The sequence below is a fragment of the Rhinoderma darwinii genome, chromosome 3, assembly GCF_050947455.1.
Source record: "Rhinoderma darwinii isolate aRhiDar2 chromosome 3, aRhiDar2.hap1, whole genome shotgun sequence".
NCBI classification, from domain to species: domain Eukaryota; kingdom Metazoa; phylum Chordata; class Amphibia; order Anura; family Rhinodermatidae; genus Rhinoderma; species Rhinoderma darwinii.
Genome location: NC_134689.1, coordinates 378,310,903 through 378,334,024, shown reverse-complemented (window position 1 = coordinate 378,334,024; position 23,122 = coordinate 378,310,903). Strand labels below are relative to the sequence as shown.

The window sequence follows — 23,122 nt, the reverse complement described above, 5'->3', positions numbered from 1 at the left end:
GTCTCCATTACATCATGACATTATGGAAAAAAAATCTGTCAAAAAATATACGTCATTCTTTTAACCCTAACCCTTTTTAAAATGTCTGCTGTCAGTGAATGGAAACATTCTTGTTTACCTCCGGAGGCTAAAAACCCATCCTGGTCTCGTCATGCTCACTCAACTGTTTGCTACAATGTATCCAATTCTGAACAAGTTGTGCTCCAGACTGATATATTTTGAAGCACTGATACATTGTAGCAAAATTAGGATAGGAAAGAGATTTGTTTTGTTGATGTATTTATCCCATAGAGGATTGTATACAGTTGTAGTAGAAAGCATTCAGATGCACTAGCAGTTTTCGGCCTCTGGATGTAAACAAGCTTGTTTCCATTCACTGTCAGTACGCAGGGATCTTGAAAAGGTGAAGAATTGATACACAAAAGTATATGAAAAAGTTATGATCTTTTTCATTATACAATTGGTCTTTATTTACATAAGACTGGACAATCCCTTTAAGTAAACTAATGCAGAACCATGTCTAACCGGAGGCCTCACGCACCCCACACGTGTGCAGCCGGGGCCCCAGGATTAGGCAGCAGCATAGGATACAGTTCCTTCTCCATGTTAGGAGCTCTCCAGTACACATAGTTGTGGTCGGTTTTTCTTCTCTATACATTTTGCCAAAAACAAGAGCAGATCTTGGCAGAAAATAAAAGCATATGGAGGGGAATGTGGACCACAAATATGACAGAAGAAACGAGCCCTGTGTGTGTGCCTACCCCCGGGCCTGGCTGAACATGATGCCACCCTCTGAGGGAGTCAATGGCCACATCTGAAGCCCCCATAATGCACCATGGCTGGCCTATACAATCCACTGCTTAGTAATGTGCTAATTCTTTCCAAGTGGCCCCCAAGAGGAGATCTGAGGGGCCGCCAGTGAAGTCTATGAAGGCATTTCTCCTTGGTAGGTCCTCCTTAGCCGCGTGTGTATTATTACTTACACATACCACAAGTAACGCTCCACAATATCTCCTATTAAGGACCTCCTTGTAACAGACTATATTCCAAAACCCATTACTGACAGTCTGTTCACTGAAAGCAAGCAGAGAGCCTCTCTGAAACCGATACATTTCACTTGTCTTGTTCACATTGTCTACAGATTTGTGTGTTGGATATGGATTTGTGGAACATAGATCACCCCTAATTAACCCTTAGTGCAAAATGACATACATCATGTGAACGGCAGTAGCTATGACTGACACAAACCCACATTGTTGGAAAAAAACTTAATTCCGGCCAATTAACCGCGATCTCACAGCCAGAAGAGCCTGAAACAACAAGTGGGTCATTCTGCACCATGATAGCGTTACATGCACATACAGCAATTCCCTTATATTCCTCTACTACAGGGCTGGACTAAATATTGTAGCCTTCAGGGGTCAGTCAGATGATTCCAGGGGTCAGTTAAAGGGGTTTTCCAGTCCATAAAAATTGACGGCCTATCCACAGAATAGGCCATCAATAGCTAATCTCTCAGGGTCTGACTCCCGGGACCCCCGCCGATCAGCTGCTTTGAAGGGGGTGCAGTACTCGTACGAGCGCTGCTTCCACTTCATTTCTACTTACTCACTGTGAATCATCGACACGGATGTAGCGACGATTCACAGGTATTGCAGCTTTCTTCTCCCACTGAAGTGAATTGAAGAAGGCTGCAATACTGTGAATCGCCGCTACTTCCGTGTCGATGATTCACAGTGAGCAAGTAGAAATGAAGGGGAAGCAGCCCTCGTATGAGCGCTGCACCCCTTCAAAAAAGCTGATCGGCGGGGGTCCCGGGAGTCAGACTCCGAGATATTAGCTATTGATGGCCTATCCAGAGGAAAAGCCCTTTAAACTCCTTTAGTCATCCACCAATAAGGACTTTAATAGGCATCTGAGATTTGGGCTTTGCCTGAATTGCTCCTTGCCTCATGCACACGTTAGAGCTGTGTCCAGAAGTCATAATGGCGGCACATGAAGACCCTTCGGCTTTGTAATGTGCCGCCATATCGTGTCACCATACGGCACCGTATCACAGAGACATTTTCTGCTAAAAGCAATGCTCCCGGAGGATACATATATGCAGCAAGGCCCCAAAGACTTACATGGTTGATGTATTACAGCTTCACACAACTTGGAGGTTGTATGGGGTCATAATATGGTCATGAATATAACAGACCATATGCAGACTTTAAAAGAAATATTCCCCTCCCCTGTCTGTTTTATTCATTGCATTGGTCCTACCTCTTATAGTTCCTAGATTAGGGATCCTGGAATTTTATCAATAAAGTTTGTTGTACTGATCGCTGTATGTGCTCACAAACCTGATCGCCTCGATCCTTGTGATCGGCTCTTGGGGCCAAAATTACTAAAGGTAATTTATTCAAAATTCGTAAATACAAACAGGGAGCTCAATTCAACTAACTTTATTTATAAACATAGGGAACCCTTTGTAGACACACGTGCAGGTGACACATTTCATTCATAACTTCTACCTGCAAAACAAATGTGGAAATATTTCACCCACAATACTGCAGCTCCGGAGCTTTAAGGGTTTACAATGGAGCCGTTAGCGGTTACTGACATTTCCTTCCTATTTTCTTCAGCCTTTCTGCAAGTGCTACAAATTCTCTCTCTATGCAGCAGTGATGGTGACATTCTGAGAATAATAATGGAGATCAGCGGCGTGCCTCATACTGGGAAATGCACTGCAATAATATATAAATGTAAGCAGGGGTATAAACTGGTTCCATAGCAAAGATCAAAACGGGCCCCTCATCATGGCGTTGGGTTTTGCGACCCAGAACAGAAAGGCCGTGTGTTTGTTTCCTCTCCTTTCTTTTCCCATGGTCTAATTTTTCACCCTCTTGGTTGCGGACAATGGAGGGTCCTGCACAGGTTCTTGCCACGCCAACCAGCGCTGGGCCCCATCTTGGCAATGGCACATAGAAGCCGAATTGTCTGCCTCCATGGTATGTGCGCCCTTGTATGTAACGGTAACGAATATGCACTGAAGAGACTGGGGTACCCTATACTATATACACCAGACCTAGATCTTACTACGGCATTAAAATGATATTGTATACAGGAAATTTAGATCTTGAAATCCACACCATATTTATTGAATGGATTGTGCCATTTTTACGATGGGCCCCAACTGTGTGGTTAGAAATCCGCAATATCGTGGTGCCATCTCAACACCGCAATCACCAAGAATATCAGCATTTTCTGAAGCGATCAGACATATGGAAACTCATCTACACATTCATATCGGCCGCCATATATAGAACATATCGGACTGTGCTCATCCACTTGTATTATAGGCTATTAATAGAGCACCTATGCAATGTATTATTGAGACTATATTAAGGGGGTTATTCGCTATAGATAATCCCTTTTCATATATCCTATAGGCTGGGGCTTCACTACGACATGCAATTTTCTGCGCTAAAGCGGTGGGGCGTTATATCTTAAGTACAAAGGATTAAAATTGCCACGTGAGATCATGCAAAATAGCACTCACATAATATTGTATGCGACTTTAATATAACCCTATAGGGGGGTGCATGTCATTTGTGATTTTTCAAAAAGATTTAAAAAAAAAAAAAAAAAAAAAAATCGTGTACAAATGCAATCCTCTAAGGAAACGAATGCGATGCGTTAAGTGTGATCATTGCATTTATTTAGTTACCATTGAACTTGTCCAGATTGGATTAAAGCCGTCTCAGGAACAGGGCCAGAATGATGGGCAGGAAGAGTAGGCGGCAGCTAACGGCGCTATGTGTGATGGCACCGGGGGCACGTGCCTGTACATTTCTATCTACCGCCAAGCATGTATGCTACTGGGGGCTGTGGACTGAACGATTGTCCATCTGACGACTATCCTGCTGAACTTTAGGGACTGTGGGTAGCACCCAAAGCGCCTGTCCCACCCCTGCTCAGCGATCATAGGGGGAGTACAGTATTATATCTTTATCTGATCAGTCTTTTTGCAGTGGATTTCTTCTCTGGCTCATCGATGATGTGCAGATGGGAGACCCCACAACCACATGTAAACAAAACCACCGTAGGTTTAGGTCAGCAATATGGCGTCATTGAGCAGCCATAGAAAATAAGATCACATGACCTCATATGGACGATCTTCACCTGCAGCTGTATTGTTGACAGGGTCAGACTGGCCCACCAGAGGATCCTCCGGTGAGCCCAGACTGACAAAAATGGGTCCCAAAAGTTCCAGCAGAAGACAACCCCATCTGGAGAGTTCTTGTGAGCCCAGCGCTTGCCACTTGACGATATGTCATATGTGTACAATGATAACAACAAGTGGACGTGCACATATTCTGTAGAGTCGGTGGGTAGGCCCTCAGTATCATTCCCTCCGGTGGGCCTAAGGGACCCCAGTCCGACGCTGATTGTTGACATGTGGCTGTGGGTATTCTGCAGTATGGTTCAAGGGCAGAATGAATATATACTTTATATTATTATGTTTTTTTCTGGTATGGATCTTTTAATAGGCGGCTTTTTCTATATTCTCCAAAAATCCCTTCATGCCGAGCTTATAGAGGAGAGTTCCCTGACCTGGTTTCCTCCCTTAACTATCTGCGGACGCCTGTAGCCCTCCTGCTCCTAGGTCTAGAGGGCTACAGGCGTCCATAAAACCCACTTCATTCCTCCTGCAGCTCCACCACATTGTAGCACCTACCGAAATAAAAGATGATCATGGGGGCTCCCTGCAGCCGCAGCCCCCCACTCTCCACCAGACCAAATCAGAAAACCCCTCACATCCATTTCTTTATGTGAAAAAATGGACATACAGGCAAGTTTTTGAGTGCGAGGCGCTAGTAAGTTATTTTGGACCTACAAAAACAGATTATAATGGACAACCAGAATAGCCGGTGTTAACACATTCATAATAAATAATAATGGGTAAATATATATATATATATATATATTAGAATCATCATCGGCTACTTTTACTATAACCATGCCAAGTGCCAAGATACCAGACTTGTCTTTTACTCAGTATCTCTATATCATGCAGTATAAACAGATGTAGCAGAGCTGAATTTGTCATTTAACTATTTGCGGCTGCCTCGTGATTAATATAAGAGTGGGTTTCGTACGTGAAACCACAGATTGCGATATCATCGTGAGCTCTGCTACATCTGTACAATTCACTGCTACGTAGCGACATTGTATACATGTTGGGTTGTGGATATTACTCACCAGGAATCCTGTTCCTCCTCATCCTCCGCCGTCTCCCCTCCAGCACCTCTCACCGCAGACCATGTCCATTTTGCCCACTGGACTGGTGACAGCATCTGCCAAGGACTGAATGCCATCCTATAGCTGGCAGCTTAGGTCCGGATACAACACTGAAGCAATGCACCCCTGTCCTGGCAGCGCTGCTCACAGCTGGGGGTTCATGCTAGATACACCAGATCCTGCGCTGCCCCCGTCTTATGAGAATTCTATCCTCTGTGATCTTGCATGGAGGATGCCTATCCCCTGATCTGACTGTGGAGCTGGGAATCAGCTGTCTGGCATGTCTCTCCTCTCCCTCCCCCTCGCAGAATGTACTACTGCACATAGCAGGGAGGATCAAAGCCCACACATATCCGCAATGTGTACTGCAGGTCCCATGCCCAGTAGATTTCTCTCTCGCTCAATATAACCAATGCACGTGCCATCCTTGCCCTATATCGGTGGCATTTACTTTTTTTTTTTTTTTAAGCCTTATTATTGCTATTGTAACCACTCAACAGGTTTCCTTCCTGCATCAAACCTAAAATGTATCAGTCACTCTGTATACAAAAATGTACCCAGCAGAATTAACCCATAATGTGAACGTATATAAAAAATACAATTGCTGCACAACATCCACCCCCTCTGCGGTATGTACTATTAAACAGAGGGGAATTCAACACCCACTGAGCTAATATAGTAGATTCAATAAATTCAGGGCAGTTTCCACCCCTTCCCTTAGAGTTGAATGGTTTAGTCCCAAATTGTAGGGGAATTAGCAGAACAAAAAAAAAAAGTGATGGGAAACCTGCAAAGTAAAGTGTATGTTGCAGCTGTTCAGACAGCGCTTCCTGCCCACACAGCTCCTGGGCACTGGCAGGGGAAGTGCACCCAGCTGTGGCTCTGTCAGATCTGCAGCGCCCATACATTGTGTGCTTTTTGTTCTTTTCTTTGGAGGAGTTTTTGTTATTTCCGTTCCATCTAAATTGGAACACAATGAGAAATATTGAGGGGGGGTCCTGGGAATGTGAGGGCCCGAGGCCGTGGAGTGGAGGGTGGTAAAGTTTCATTGTTAAGCTGAGGGACGTCTATGGTGTAAGCCCCCTGGTCAGTCCCTTGTTTCTTGGTCTATAGCGCTATGGCCTGAATGGCCTCAATAGGATATACCATCACAGGGGTAAACGCAGTGCGTTGGTGCCCATAGTGGAGACCACAAAATGCTCCCCATTATATAGACTAATTTTCTACATAAATGACGCCGTACGCTTTTACACGGGGTGTATTGGGGTTAGTGGTAGTATTTATTTTATACTCCTGGTGGTCTAGTGGTTAATACCTCTGGTGGTCTAAGGTGAAGAAGTGGTTAATACTGAAATACATTATATATGGAGGTTATGGGTTAATATCTAATGTCTGGAGGTTTAGGATGGTACAGGGGTTGGTGGTCTCGGGCAGGAAAATGTACCTATAATTTAATTGTATGTAATAAATAGGTCCAGAAGTCGAAGGCCCAGTTCACACAGAGTTTTTTAAACGCTTATTTTGACGCGGAAACTGCGTCGGAAACAGCTGCAAAAAACTTCCGAAACTGCCTCCCACTGATTTCAATGGGTGGTGGAGGCATTTTTTTCTGCAGCGATTCTTAGCCGCTCGCTGTAAAAAAAAAGCGGCATGATCTTTCTTGCCTCGATTCCACCTCTGACCTCCCATTGAAATCAATGGGGGTCAGAGAAGGTGTTTTTTGCCTTCGGCGCTGAATGACCATGGGCTTATATTGTGGCAAGAATTTGCAGGCTGGTCAAAATCTGCTGCAAAATTCCTGAAGGAATTTTGAGGCAGATTTTTCTGCCTGTAAAAAAACTCTGTGAACAGGGCCTATGGGTCCATTGTCATGATGCAGTTGAGGTTCGAACCGCATCGAAAATACATCTAATCTAAACGCACCCTTAGGCCCTGTTCACACTCACGCCAAAAAAAGGCGGAAATCTCCCCCCATTGATTTCAATTGTAGGCAGAGGTGTTTTTCTTTCCCTGGCGGCTTATAGATGCTTGCGGGAAAAAAAGCGCATTGTCCTTTCTTGCCGTGGTTCCGCCTCTGACCTCCCATTGAAATCAATGGGAGGCAGAGAAAACCTGCAGCGCTAGTTTTCGAGCGGTTTTCGCAGCGTTTTTTGCTCACGTTCCTTATATTAGCTTCAATGGTTGCGGGTGAAAAACGCCGCAAAAAAGTGCAGGCAAGTCAAAATCTTCCTCAAAATTCCTGAAGGAATTCTGAGGCGGTTTTTTTCTGCCTGCAAAAAAACCTCTTTGTGAACAGAGCTGTAAAGGATTTGCCAGACACAACTTCTGTGTATACGCCCATAGGTAATCAGTCTGCACCTGCTCCTATGTCTGTGAGACTGACTCCATCTTCCACCACTCAGGATGGCAGGCTTAGGAGTGGGAGAGCCTATCACATCCTGGCCAGACGGAGCTAGCTCCCGCCCTCTGTCTATTTATACCTGCCTTTCCTGTTCCTCCTTTGCTTGTGATTCTTCTCTGTTGGTTTCCTGGCCCTGCTGCAGCTTCTTGAACTACTTATCCTCTGCTTGTGATTGACCTTGGCTTTACTGACCACTCTTCTGCTCTGCGTTTTTGTGCCTCGCTCATCTCCTGGTTTGACTCGGCTCGTTCACTTCGCTTGTTGCTCACGGTGTTCCCGTGGGCAACTTCCCCATTTCCCTGGCTTCTTTGTACCCTTGTCTGTTTGTCTGTCGTGCACCTATTGAGTGTTGGGACCGTCGCCCAGTTGTACCCCGTCGCCTAGGGCGGGTCGTTTCAAGTAGGCAGGGACTGAGTGGTGGGTAGATTAGGGCTCACCTGTCTGTCTGTTTTTGAGCTCCCAAACCACCATCCATAGTGTAATATGATAACATTTGGTCTTCCTGCAGCTGCCACTAGGGGGAGCTCACTGCATCAGGATTTTGCAGCTCTCATTGAACTCAATAATAAATTCATATGCAGTGAGCGCACCCTAGTGGTGGCAGAAAAAATGTAAGTATTTTTTTTCCTGAACTTCTCAGAGGGGCTTCCAACTGCTGAGATAAAAAAAAGGTGTAGTGCTCAGTAAATGCAGTTCAGCTTGTTTCCACTGCAGCATCACTCTAGACACCCACCAATCAGAAGTTAGTTGGTATCTATATGCCAATAATGTTAATGGTAAGAAAACCCCGGTGGTTGCAGTTCCACCAAAGACGTGGACAGGGCGAGACTGGCCTGTCAGAGGATCCTCCGGTGGACCCTGGCTCTGACCTAATAATGAGCCCCACAGGTCCAGCAGAAGACAACCCCATTTGGAGCCTATCACTGGGTCTGTTTCTTATGAGATGAGTCCCAAATAATCTATTAGATCTTATAGAGGATATGTCCTGTGCAGGGGCGTAGCTAAAGGCTCATGGGCCCCGATGCAAAAGTTCTTATTGGGGCCCCCCCCACAAACTCCTCATGGCCGACGGTCCGCAGCTTTCAGCTGCATCGCTGGGTCTCCTAAGTGACCCAACAATGCAGCACTAGCAGCCGGGGCGTTACTAAGGCTGGGTTCACACACCCTATTTACGGATATAATTCGGGCGTTTTAGCATTGAATTACGTCCGAAAATGCGGCTCAAAAGCGTTAGCAAACATCTGCCCATTCATTTGAATGGGTCTTACGATGTTCTGTGCCGACGGTCATTTTTTTTACGCGCCGCTGTCAAAAGGCGGCGCATAAAAAAGATGCCCGCGTCAAAGAAGTGCCTGTCACTTCTTCAGACGTAAATGGAGCCGTTTTCCATGAACTCCATGGAAAAACAGCTCCAATTACGTCCGTAATGGACGCAGCGAAAGACGCCTGCACATGCCTTTACGGCTGAAATTACGGTGCTGTTTTCTCCTGAAAACAGCACCGTAATTTCAGCCGTAATGGACGCTGCCATGTGAAAATACCCTCAGGTCCTAAAATGTCAGGGGAAATAGCCCCAATACATATGTGTCTGCCCAAAAAAAAATGTGTGTATAGGAGACAGTATAGCATATCTATAGCCCTATAAACTATGGATAGGATTAGATACAGTGGCTCAGCAGACAGTATCACACATGATAGGATTAGATACAGTGGCTTTGCAGACGGTATCACACATGATAGGATTAGATACAGTGGCTGAGCAGACAGTATCACACATGATAGGATTAGATACAGTGGCTCAGCAGACAGTATCACACATGATAGGATTAGATACAGTGGCTCAGCAGACAGTATCACACATGATAGGATTAGATACAGTGGCTCAGCAGACAGTATCACACATGATAGGATTAGATATAGGGCCCAGCAGACAGTATCACACATGATTGGATTAGATACAGGGCTCAGCTCGCTGACATTGCGGCTCCAGCGCTGGACCCAGGAAAGGTAAGAATAATAATTTTGCTTCTTTATGTGTTACTGATTATTTTTGTGCGTTTGTGTTTTTTGACAGCGTTTTGTTTATTCTCAATAAAATGGTTAATGAGGGTTGTGTTTTTTTATTTCAATAAAATATTTTTTCTATGTGCTTGTATCTTTTTAAACTTTATTATCACCGCCTTAGTATTGGCCGCTGGCTGATTGGCAACCTCCATTACTAAGGTGGGGCTTAATGTTAGCAGGTGCAGAGGCCAACACTAACCCCCATAATTACCCCGGTACCCACCGCCACCAGGGGTACTGGGAAGAGCCGGGTACAAACCAGTACCCGACCATCTGTAGTGACGGGCAGGCACCGGGGCGGCCACAGGCTGGTAATATTAGGCTGGAGAAGGCCAAAAACAGTGGCCCTTCCCACCCTGGTAATGCTGCCTGCTGCTGCTGTGTTGTATCTGGCTGTTTATGAAAATTAGTGGGGACCCCACAGCAGCAGCCTAGCATTACCAGGGTGGGAAGGGCCGCTGTATCTGGCCTTTCCCCTCCTGATAATACCAGCCTGCGGCCACCCCAGTGGCCGACCATCACTACAGATGGAAAGGTACTGGATCGTACCCGGCTCTTCCCAGCACCCCTGGTGGCGGTGGGTACCGGGGTAATAAAGGGGGTTAGTGTTAGCCTCTGCATCGGCTAACACTAAGCCCCGCCTTAGCAATGGATGCTGTCAATCAGCCGGCGGCCATTACTAAGGCGGTAGTAATATAATTTTAAAAAAAACACAAAGACAGAAAAAATATTTTATTGAAATAAAAAAAAAAAAAACACAACCCTCATTAACCATTTTATTGATAATAAAAAAAAAAGCCGTCATCGAAGTAGTCCTGGAATCTGCCGTAGTCCAACGACCGAACCTGTAAGAAAACACACAAGAAAAACGATTAGTAACACATGTGTTAGGCTTAGATACAGGGCCCATGTGTGATACTGTCTGTGGGACCCTGTATCTAAGCCTACCACAAGGTAGGCTTAGATACAGGGTCCAGCAGACAGTAATCTTATACAGTATAAGATTACTGTGTGCTGGGGCCCTGTATCTAAACCTACCATGTGATTGGCTTATATGCAGGGCCCAGCAGACAGGATCACGCATGGGCCATGTATCTAAGCCTACCATGTGATTGGCTTAGATACAGGGCCCAGCAGACAGGATCACACAATCTGTGATCCTGTCTCAGGGGCCCCCTAAGCCTGCTACATCGTAGGCTTAGGGGTTGTGCAGTCACTAAACATTGATGGCCTATCCTCAGGATAGGCCATCAATAGCTGATGTGTCTCCCGGGACCCGCAAATCAGCTGTTTTGAAGGGGCCGCAGCACTCGTACGAGAGCTGCTTCCCTTCATTTCACTACTCGCTCACACTGTGAATCGCCGACACCGATTAAGGGTGGATTCACACGAATGTGTATTGGGTCCGTGAGGGCCGCGTGGTTTTCACGCGCCACGCACAGACCAATACAAGTCTATGGGGCAGTACAGACAGTCCGTGCTTTTTGCGCAGCGTTTGTCCGCTGCGCAAAAAGCGCGACATGGTCAATATCTCTGCGTATTTCGCGCATCACGCACCCATTGAAGTCAATGGGTGCGTGAAAACCACGCAGGTCGCACGGAAGCACTTCCGTGCGAACTGCCTGTTTCGCGCACCAGCTGTCAAAAGGATGAATGTAAACAGAAAAGCACTACGTGCTTTTCTGTTTACAAACATCCAAATGTAGTGTCTTTGAGATGAGCGAACCCGGACAACCGAACCGAACTTTACCGGGTTCGGCCGAACTCGTTTTAGCCGGACCCGGCAAAAAAACTTCCGGTACGCGACGTCAGGAGATAGTCACTGTCCAGGGTGCTGAAAGAGTTAAACTGTTTCACCACCCTGGACAGTGACTTCCGATCCCAATATACATGAACGTGTAAAAAAAAAAAGAAGTTCTGACTTACCGATAACTCCCGGCTTCTTCCTCCAGTCTGACCTCCCGGGATGACAATTCAGTCCAAGTGACAGCTCCAGCCAATCACAGGCCAAGCACAGGCTGCAGCGGTCACATGGACTGCGGCGTCATCCAGGGAGGTGGGGCCAGATGTCAAGAGAGGCGCTTCACCAAGGACGCGTCACCAAGGCAACGGCCGGGAGGGAAGTTCTCGGTAAGTACGAACTTTTTCTTTTTTTTTAACAGGTTTCTCGATATTGTGATCGGCATTCACTGTCGAGGGTGCTGAAAGAGTTAACTGCCGATCAGTTAACTCTTTCAGCACCCTGGACAGTGACTGACGTCTACTAGACTCATCTCTATGATGGCGGCTGCGCGAAAATCACGCAGCCGCGCATCATAAACGGATGACACACGGAGCTGTCTAGTTTTTTTTTGCGCGCAAAACGCCGCATTTTTTGCGCGCGCAAAAATGCAACGTTCGTCTGAATAAGCCCTCACAGTGTGACGGAATGAAGGGGAGCAGCTCTCGTACGAGTGCTGCGGCCCCTTCAAAACAGCTGATTGGCGGGTCCCGGGAGTCGGACCTCGCCAGTCAGGGCTACTAATCTTACCTTCCTCTTCAGCCGCGGCGGTAGTTCTGTCGTCTCGATGCTGTGCGCGGCGCATAGTGCTCTGACGTCATGCGCTGCGCACAGCGCTTGACGTCAGGACCTCCGCTGCGATCCAGAACCAAGAAGGTAAGTAAAGTCTGTTACTATAGTAACAGGGGCCCGCGGCCCGAGTTACTATAGTAACTTTTTATTGATGTGGTGCGGGGGGCTGTGGGCCCCCCTGGCTTCGGGGCCCGGTCGCAATTGCGACCGCTGCGACCCCTATAGCTACGCCAGTGGTCCTGTGTGTACAATGAAAACAAAGATGGATGTGCACATGTTCTGTATAGATAAAGTTTGGTTCTCAGAATAATTTCCTCTGGTGGGAAACTAAAAATCCAGTTGTGACTGCAAATAACCCAAATATGCATTCTGCTCATGTTACGCCGGTCCAGGAAGCTGAGCTATGGGATGTTTTAGACCTCACTTGACAGAGCTACTATCTTGTTAGATAAGAAAACGAAAAAATGGGGAACCAGAAAATAGCGCTGCTAACATCAGCAGGGCAAAATGAAGAATTGTATTAGAGGTCCATTTATTAATACAGACTACGCGTTTCAACGCCGTACCGGCGTCTTCATCAGGTCAGAAAATATTCACAGAAACCATTGCCCTTAATCCCCTAGTAACCGCCAATATGCCTTTTCACGGCAGTCACTAAGGGACTTTTTCTGATGCAATAGCCTTTTTACGGCATATCGGAATAAGCCTGGCACAGGTGTCGTATGTCGGGAGGAGCAGGGGCTCGGCTGTTTGCTGACAGCTGAGCTCCTGCTCTAATGGTTGCAATTAAAGTTAACTCCGATCGCAGCCGTTTAACCCCTTAGATGGCGCTTTTCTATTTTCATAATTTTTTTTTACTACTGTAGCGCGAATCACGCGCGGCCCCCGGAAGTGCTTCCGTGTGCCGAGCGCGATTTGCACGCACCCATTGACTTCAATGGGTGCGTGCTGCGCGAAACATGGGCAAGTATAGGACATGTCGTGAGTTTTATGCAGCGGACATACGCTGCGTGAAAATCATGACCTGTCAGAACGGCCCCATTGACTTACATAAGTCCGTGCAACGCGCGTGGAAATCACGTAATACACGTTCGTGTGAATAAGGCCTAACGGTCCAGTCACATGTTGTGGTTCAAGTGCGGTTAGATCCGCATAAAAAAAATGCACTGCATCCGCATCGAAAAACGCACCAAATTTTTAGTTACAGTTTGAACTGCACTTCAATCGCAACATGTGAATGGACCCTAAGGCCCCATGCACACAAACGTATTTTTGCGGCCGTAATTCACCCGCAATCTGCGGGTGAATTGCGGCCCCATTAATTTCTATGGGCCCATGCACACGACCGTGGTATCCACGGTCTGTGCATGGCCCAGGAGCCTGGACCGCAAAAAGAACGTTCATGTCTTATTATGGTCGCGTTTTGCGGTCCAGGCTCATAGAAATGAATGCATGCGGCCATTTGCACGGCCCGCGATTTGCGGGCGGCCCGTGGGTGACACTCCGTGACCGTTCGACCTGAAAATCACGGCTGTGCACGTGGCTACGGTCGTGTGCATGACCCTTAATGTTGCCCTAACAGCAGGATCTGAAACAGCTCCTGAATTTCAGACGTAATTGCAAGTACTCGCATTTTTCGCGGTGTCCATTACGGACGTAATTGGAGCTGTTTTTCAATGGAGTCAATGAAAAACAGCTCCAAAAACGTACAAAGAAGTGACATGCACTTCTTTGACGTGGGAGTATTTTTACGCGCCGTCTGAACAGAACATCGTAAAACCCATTGCAAGCAATAGGCAGATGTTTGCAGACGTAATGGAGCTGTCTTTTCAGGCGTAATTAGAGGCGTAAAACGCCTGAATTACGTCTGAAAATAGGTTGTGTGAACATACCCTAACCCGTAATGCCAACCTCCGGTCTCGGGACAAACTTTTAAATATGATGGTGTATATGGAGTAATAATATTTGATGTTATGTGGATCCGTTGTTCACACGCAGAGTCAAAATCGTCTCAAAATACGGAGCTGTTTTCAAGAGAAAACGGCTCCTGATTTTCAGAAGTTTTTTGTGCCACTCGCGATTTTCGCTGCGTTTTTTACGGCCGTTTTTGGAGCTTTTTTCAATAGAGCCTATGGAAAACGGCTCCGAAAAGGTCCCAAGAAGTGTCCTACACTTCTTTTTCGCGGCCGTTTTTTTGCGCTTAAAAAAAACGCATCGAAAAACGCTTCAGATTTTTCGGCCGTTTTTCGGGCGTTTACGGCCCAAAAAACGGGCGAAAATAGGCCGTGTGAACATACCCTAATGTTCACACAGAGTTTTTTGCAGGAATTCCTGCCTCAAAATTCTGTTTGGGATTTTGAGGCAGATTTTGACCTTCCTGCACGGCGTTTGCCACGATTTTCGCAGTGTTTTTCGCTGCGGTTTTCGCTCGTGCCCAATGAGTGCTACGGGCAAAAAACTGAGCGAAATCAGCTTTCTCTGTCTCCCATTGATGTCAATGGGAGGTCAGAGACGTAACCGCGCAAAGATAGGGCACGTCCCTTCTTTCTCCCGCGAGGCGGTTTTACCGCTCGCGGGCGAAAACCGCCCCCGCCTCCCATTGAAATCGATGGGAGGCATTTTCGGCCGGTTTTTGATGAGTTTTGCGGTACGATTTCCGCGCCAAAAAGCTTGTCAAAATACTCCGTGTGAACAGAGCCTGAGGGTATGTTCACACGGCCAAATTTCAGACGTATACGAGGCGTATTATGCCTCGTTTTACGTCTGAAAATACGGCTCCAATACGTCGGCAAACATCTGCCCATTCATTTGAATGGGTTTGCCGACGTACTGTGCAGACGACCTGTTATTTACGCATCGTCGTTTGACAGCTGTCAAACGACGACGCGTAAAAATACAGCCTCGTCAAAAGAAGTGCAGGACACTTCTTTGGACGTTTTTGGAGCTGTTTTCTCATAGACTCCAATGAAAACAGCTCCAAAAACGGACGTAAAAAACGCCGCGAAAACGGCGCGAAAAACGCCGCGAAAAATGCAAGTTGGTAAAAAAACGTCTGAAAAGCAGGGTCTGTTTTCCCTTGAAAACAGCTCTGGATTTTCAGACATTTTTGTTGACTACGTGTGAACATACCCTTAGGGTATGTTCACACGGCCTATTTACGGACGTAAATCGGGCGTTTTTGCCCCGAATTACGTCTGAAAATAGCGCCTCAATAGCGCTGACAAACATCTGCCCATTGAAAGCAATGGGCAGACGTTTGTCTGTTCACACGAGGCGTATATTTACGCGCCGCTGTCAAATGACGGCGCGTAAATAGACGCCCTCGTAGAAGAAGTGACCTGTCACTTCTTTGGCCGTAATTGGAGCCGCTATTCATTGACTCCAATGAATAGCAGCGCTAATTACGGCCGTAATTGACGCGGCGTTCAAGCGCCTGCACATGCCGGTACGGCTGAAATTACGGGGATGTTTTCAGGCTGAAACATCCCCGTAATTTCAGCCGTTACGGACCCCCGCCGTGTGAACATACCCTTTTAGGGTATGTGCACACGTAGTGACCAAAAACGTCTGAAAATCCAGAGCTGTTTTCAAGGGAAAACAGACCCTGCTTTTCAGACGTTTTTTGACCAACTCGCATTTTTCGCGGCGTTTTTCGCGCCGTTTTCGCGGCGTTTTTTACGTCCGTTTTTGGAGCTGTTTTCATTGGAGTCTATGAGAAAACAGCTTCAAAAACGTCCAAAGAATTGTCCTGCACTTCTTTTGACGAGGCTGTATTTTTACGCGTCGTCGTTTGACAGCTGTCAAACGACGACGCGTAAATAACAGGTCGTCTGCACAGTACGTCGGCAAACCCATTCAAATGAATGGGCAGATGTTTGCCGACGTATTGTAGCCCTATTTTCAGACGTAAAACGAGGCATAATACGCCTCGTTTACGTCTGAAAATAGGTCGTGTGAACCCAGCCTTAGGGTATGTTCACACGGCCAAATTTCAGACGTATACGAGGCGTATTTTGCCTCGTTTTACGTCTGGAAATACGTCTCAAATACGTCGGCAAACATCTGCCCATTCATTTGAATGGGTTTGCCGACGTACTGTGCAGACGACCTGTTATTTACGCATCGTCGTTTGACAGCTGTCAAACGACGACGCGTAAAAATACAGCCTCGGCAAAAGAAGTGCAGGACACTTCTTTGGACGTTTTTGAAGCTGTTTTCTCATAGACTCCAATGAAAACAGCTCCAAAAACGGACGTAAAAAACGCCGCGAAAACGGCGTGAAAACGCCGCGAAAAATGCGAGTTGGTAAAAAAACTTCTGAAAAGCAGGGTCTGTTTTCCCTTGAAAACAGCTCTGGATTTTCAAACGTTTTTGTTGACTACGTGTGAACATACCCTTATAGTGACACAGAGTATAATGTACTGGAATGCAGGAGTATGTTAATACATTATGGGGGAGATGTATTAAGACTGCACCAATCTGAATAAAAAAAAATATATATATATTTTTATGGGCACACAGCTCTTAATATATTTGTTGCATCTTCGGCTGTCCGTGTGACACTGAATGAAATCTATGCCAGCCTGGTGCTGGCGTAGATTTCCGCTACAATTTACAGCAGTTACTAGTGTAAATGATAGTAAATGCATTGAGCCCCTTCCACTAAGCTCTGCCCACCTTTTTAAAGTGACCAAGAGCGGGTCAAACTGGCCAAAAGTTAGAATTTATAAAAATTTTTGTATTGCGACATTTCTACGTTGGAACGTTTTAGCGTTTCCCATAAGATTTCTAAAATAAAGTTGCAAAGTAGTAATCATCCCTTCATGGGTTTAAAAATTTTTTTATAAAAGAATTAGTACAAACAAAATAATAATAAAGTCTGCAAAATAAAGTGATTATTTGGTATAAAATAAATTTTATTGTGCATATATAACATTTAAAAAAATCTACACATTTTATGTATTCTACACAAACGTAATAACCTGAGGAATTAATGTAACAGGTTATTTGGTATAAACCGTGAATAGTATAAACAAAAAAAATTCCAAAAATCTATTTTTTTTTATATATTCACTTTTCAAACAAATTATTTAAATTATACAATAATTTATTTGTACCCCCAAACTGTGCCACAAAAAAAAACTATTTTTCCCGCATAAAACAAGGCTTTATTTAGCCATGACAATGAACAAAAAAGTTATGGCTACTAAAATGCGAAGAGGCAAAAACAAAAAAAATGTGGCTGGTTATTTAGGCCCTTTCAGGCCCTGTCATTAAGGATTAAAACCTGATAAGCTTCAATATAACAGATCAATAACAAACTGTCCCTGTGAACTATTATAACATTCTAATATCTACAACATATATATATATATAATTACTGTAGGATACAATATGGAATGGGAAGCGTTTTATTTATGATGCCACTGCAATTTTAAGTGGTTATAAGTGGTACTGCAATTTTATTATGGTATAAAAATAAAAGGGAATGTTCACTTTTTTACAATTCCTTTTTATTAGACGGCTCCCCAGGAATAAACTCATCACAGGTTGTGATGTGGCTGGGATCCAAGTAATCAGCTTTAACCTGTGGGGAACCTGGCAGCAAGTGTTTGATTCCTCTGCAGCGCCACCACAGGGAAAAATAAATATTACATGGAAACTTTTTAAAATCTGTGCAGTCCGTATAATACAAGGAGCTGAGATTTCTAAATCAGACAACATTAAATGGTGAAGGGAAAATAATTGCATTGAGAAATATGGTGTTCGGACTGAACATTATGAAGCCAATGTGCCACTTACACGTGTGTGCAAGTTCTAAATTATATGGAAAAATGGTACGAGGATGATGCAGTTGTATGGAGAGCGACTGATTTACTAACAATCTGCACTACACAGGTTTTATAAATTGGTACAAAGCTTGGCATTGCGCAAGTCTTAGTAAATCTACCCTAATATCTTTACTAGAATATTCTAGCTCAGGAGGAATTCCAAGCATTCCTCATACAAGAAGTCAACCTGAATTTTTGCATACCTCCTGAGATTGATGAATGGATAAATGCAAAGAGTACTCAGATGGGAATGGATATGTCGTAAACTAAGCCAATTCCAGACATCTGACCCCCAAATTCCAATGTGATTGATGCCATCACGTTATTAAGGGTGAGGGATCAAGAGTCCATATATTCCACCTAATATCAGTATAGACACTGGTCTGGCTCTGCTTTATATCACAATAGTGTAGTAAACGTTCATGGGTCTGGTATATTCCAGGACTAATGTTTGTAATTTCAGGCCCGGGTTAATTTAGTTTTAGTTGGCTATGGGACGGCTTGTTTACCCTTCTAATCTGGTGGCCTATAGAACCATAGGTTCTGCTCTTGCATGGCGTTTTTAGGTGGACATGGGCGGTCTTACCCCTCCCTTTCTGGGTTTATAAGGAAAGTGTAGGAATTCATCTTCCTCTTTTGGCCATTACTTGTGAGACATTACAGTGTGAGTACACTTACCTGTTAATTGCAATGAACCGGCAGGAGCTTGAGGACATTATCCGTCTCCGCCTCCAGGATGAGGGCTCTGTCTGGCTGCAGTCTCTCCTCGACGAGACTGTGGCACCGGCGTCCTCACTATCCAGCACACTCTCTGCACTGCATTCTTCTCGCTGCTCCAGGCAGCCAGTGCGTCTTTCTCCATCAACAGAGATTAGAGCCCACTTCGCATCGGCCAGACAAGGGGCGCAGGCGCAGAATGTATCCCGGCCTCCGGTCCCGCCTCAAGTCTCACGAGAGGTGGTGGTCGGAGCTAACGAGGATTTTATCCCTCCTTCACCCGGCATAGCGTCTACCACTGGCCTGGGTCTCGCGAGACCTCGCCCAGCGGTGGTGAGGAGCACTGCCCTACAAGCCACCACACGTGGCTGTCACCGCTGCCACCACTGTAGATTTACCAAGGGGGGCTCCCCTACCACCAGCCTTTAGGGCTAATGCAGCGGAAAGTGGAGCAATGGGCAGGGCACCGCATCACCGCCCCAAAGCTTCATCCACCGGAAACTGGCACGAGACCTCCCCTCCCCCGCTGGACAATGGAGGGGAGTTCTCATTAAGGGACAGCGGCAAAGACTTCTTCCAATGTGAACAGGAGACACCCATGGTGAGGCCACCCCTTCCCGATGCTCCACTAGTTATACCAGCAGGTTTGGGCCCCGCTTAGGTGCTTTGTTGAAAACATCGAGCGTGCCTCCTCTGTCAGCTCAAGGGACACTAATCGTACAGGTCGTTCCCGTTCTCGGCGCTCCTCCAGGCGCCATTCCGCTCACAGATCAAGTTAACGACGCACGCGATCTAGGAGGTTGCCTTCACCTTCGAGTTCCATGTCAGCGAGCTCACGCACTGGTTCGTCTCACCACGGCAGTCCACGAGACAGCCATGACAGACGTTGCCATAGCAACCACTCCTCCCATCGTCGTCGCTCAACAAGATCATTACGGAGGTCCCAGGGGAAGCTTCAGCACCTGTACCTCCTCCTCCACCCTCGATGGCTCTGGTTCATGCATCGTCATCCGGACACGGTGAGTCTGACTGTCTTCAGGCTTGGGGTTTGGGGGTACTTTTAACTCAGATTTGTTAAATGTTTTGCAATCCCTGTTGGCGGGCCCCCCACCGGTTTCAGCCGCGCCAGCCTCGCAGGCGGAGGATGGAAAAATCATAGTGGAAGCATGCACTTCCTCGGCTACTCGTTCTCTCCCAGGGATACATATCTTTGCGGTATGGCCCCCCTCGGCACTCAACTGTCCGACGACACCAAGTAAAAAATAGCAAGGAACGATTACATTGATATTTGGTCCTTGGTGTCAGTGGATTCGGCGACGATCGACAAGGAGCGTTTTGAAAGAGGTGTTCCTACTAAGCTTAGGGTGGCGAAAACCTTTAATAATTGGTTGCAAGCTTTTGCGGTGTTAGGTTGTGAAGTGTCCCGAAAATTCCCTGGCAAGTCTTTTCAGCTCTTTGTATATCTTGACACAATTTTTAGCGTGTATAAGCCCCACGGGGGTACAGCTTGTACGACGAGGAGTTGCACAGGCATATGTTGCAGAAGCCCAAAGTAGGATGCGAAACCAAGACGACAGATGTTTGGCTGCGTCTTATGATGTTGCAGCGCCCCTTTCAGCCAGCGGCCCCCTCCCCACCTGTGCTTGGTGGTCCTCACGCCGGGGTCAGGGGCCCCAATAATAGGCGAACTGGGTCTTCAACGAAGGCCACTGCAAATTTTACGGGCCCTGCAAATTTAAGCAGGAGTACTCTTCCTGCGACGGGGCCCACCCAGCTGTCCGTTGTAACCGACGTGCCGCCGCAGCCCCCCATTCCTACAATACGGGTAAGTTCGAGGACCCCGGTACGCGTTTTAGAGATGTTGACCTGGCTAGACCGTGGGGGAAGCGGCCCTGCTTAGAAGGGGCTTTTCATTCGGTTTCTTTATCCCCTTTGTTTATAAACCCTCTCCTACTTTTTCGGACAATTTAAAATTGGCCAAGGAGTTTCCGTCCATAATTGAAGAGAAGTTAAACAAGGAATTGGAGCTGGGCTGAATGGCCGGCCATTTTTGTGTTTACCGTTCACTAACCTGCGCGTTTCCCCCCTAGGTGTTGTTCCAAAAAAAGAGCCCTGTAAATTTCGCTTAATCCACCACTTGTCTTACCCAAAAGACAGTTCCGTCAACGACGGGATAGATAAAGACCTATCTGCTGTCTCGTCGTTTTTCTTCGATAGGGTAGTGGACTTAGTTTGCCGGGCGAGCCGCGGAGCCCTTAGGGCCAAATCAGATACAGATTCTACTTTCCGTTTATAACCTGTACACCCCGACTGCTACCACCTGCTCGGTTGTCAGGTGGGGGGCCAATTTAATTATGACATGTGCCTTCCTATGGGGTGTTCCATTTCCTGTTTTTAGTTCATTCTTTGAATGGGTTTTAAGGCAATTAACGGGTTATTCCTCTACGTCGCACTATTTGGATGACTTTCTTTTTGTCAAACCCGCCTCCTCTGTACATTGCCAATTTTTACTCGATTCTTTTCGGAGGTTAGCCTTTCGTTTTGGCATTCCCCTTTCTGAGGACAAAACCGTGGGCCCCGAAATTTTGATAGAAATGTTTTTTCGCTTACCGGTTGACAAAGTGCTAAAACTGCATTCTTTTTTGTCATCCGCCATAACTGCAAAAAGTTACAGCTCTGCCCGGTTCAATCGCTTTTTGGCTTGTTGGTATTCGCCAGTAGAGTCATGCCTATGGGCCATATTTTCTTGCGTCGTTTTTCCCTAGCCACGACTGGCGCTCATTCACCTTTACACTACGTTCGCATTACATCGGCCCTCAGGAGCGACCTTCATGTTTGGCTAACATTTATGTCTGATTACAATGGGCGTACGTGTTGGAGGTCACCCCCGGCCCCTAACTATGAGATACAGATTTTCACGGACGCGGCTGGCAGTGCGGGTTTTGAAGCTGTTCTGGGCTCTTCATGCTGCGCTGCCCCTTGGCCGCACTCTTGGTGCCAGCGCGGATGGTGCATCAATTTGATGCTCCTTGAACTGTTTCCCATTATAGTTGCCATCGAGCTTTGGGGGGAGGAATTGTCTAATTCGTCAGTAGTGTTTTGGTCAGATAACTCCAGTGTTGTGCATGCTGTTAACCATTTAACTTCTTCCTCAGTGGCGGTAGTTATCCTGATTAGACGTCTGGTGTTAAGATGCCTCCAACCAGTGGCGTAACTACCGCCGTAGCGGTTGCTACGGGGCCCGCGGATTGAGGGGGCCCGTGTCGCCCGCCGGCACGGGCCCCCACCATGGCCGGAGGCTCCGCAAGCAGCCGCTATGGCTGCTACAGCGCGACGCCACTGAACACTACGGAGGAGCAGGGAGGTATCTCCCCGCACTGCCATTAAACAAAAGACATGTATCCCCTATCCACAGGATAGGGGGATACATGTGTGATCGCTGGCATTGATAGGGAGAACGGGGGACTGAAAGTCCCCTGAAGTTCTCCATCACAAACCTCGGACTTCCGGGGTCTGTGTCGGCAGCTCTGTAGAAATGAATGGAGCGCCGGTCGCGCTTGTGCGCATGCGTGACCAGCGCTCCTTTTATTTTTATTGAGCTGCGCAGACGCCGGAAGTCAGAGGTTAGTCATGGAGAACTTCGGGGGACTTTCGGTCCCCCGTTCTCCCTATCGCTGCCAGCGATCACACATGTATGGCTTTCCCTACAGGGGGGGGGGGCTCTATGGCGTTCCCTACAGGGGGGGGGGCTGTATGGCATTCCCTACAGGGGGGGGGCTGTATGGCGTTCCCTACAGGGGGGGCTGTATGGCGTTCCCTACGGGGGGGGGCTGTATGGCGTTCCCTACAGGGGGGGGCTGCATGGCGTTCCCTACGGGGGGCCGTATGGCGTTCCCTACAGGGGGGCTGTATGGCGTTCCCTACAGGGGGGGTTGTATGGCGTTCCCTACAGGGGGGGGCTGCATGGCGTTCCCTACAGGGGGGGCTGTATGGCGTTCCCTACAGGGGGGGGCTGTATGGCGTTCCCTACAGGGGGGGCTGTATGGCGTTCCCTACAGGGGGGGGCTGTATGGCGTTCCCTACAGGGGGGGGGGGTTATATGGCGTTCCCTACAGTGGGGGCTGTATGGCGTTCTCTACAGTGGGGATTGTATGGCGTTAGCGCCATACAGCCCCCTCTGTAGATAACGCCATACAGTCCCCCCTGTAGATAATGCCATACAGTCGCCCCCCCCCATGTAGGGAACGCCAT

The 23,122-nt window shown here is 47.0% G+C and overlaps 1 protein-coding gene across 4 annotated transcripts in view; it reads right to left on the bottom strand.

The window, feature by feature from the left end:
* The window catches only part of TACC1 (transforming acidic coiled-coil containing protein 1), a 114,727-nt gene that overhangs the window by 48,486 nt on the left and 43,119 nt on the right, over positions 1-23,122 (bottom strand). Inside the window, exon 1 of one of the 4 annotated variants that reach the window (XM_075858814.1) lies at positions 5,248-5,696. The exons of 1 other annotated variant lie outside the window; for it this stretch is intronic. In XM_075858814.1, coding sequence (XP_075714929.1) covers positions 5,248-5,363 — 116 coding nt within the window. In that variant the 5' untranslated portion in view covers positions 5,364-5,696. Of the gene's footprint in view, positions 1-5,247; positions 5,697-23,122 lie in introns of those variants that run through there. 2 more of the 4 variants (XM_075858811.1, XM_075858812.1) reach the window with 2 other exon arrangements.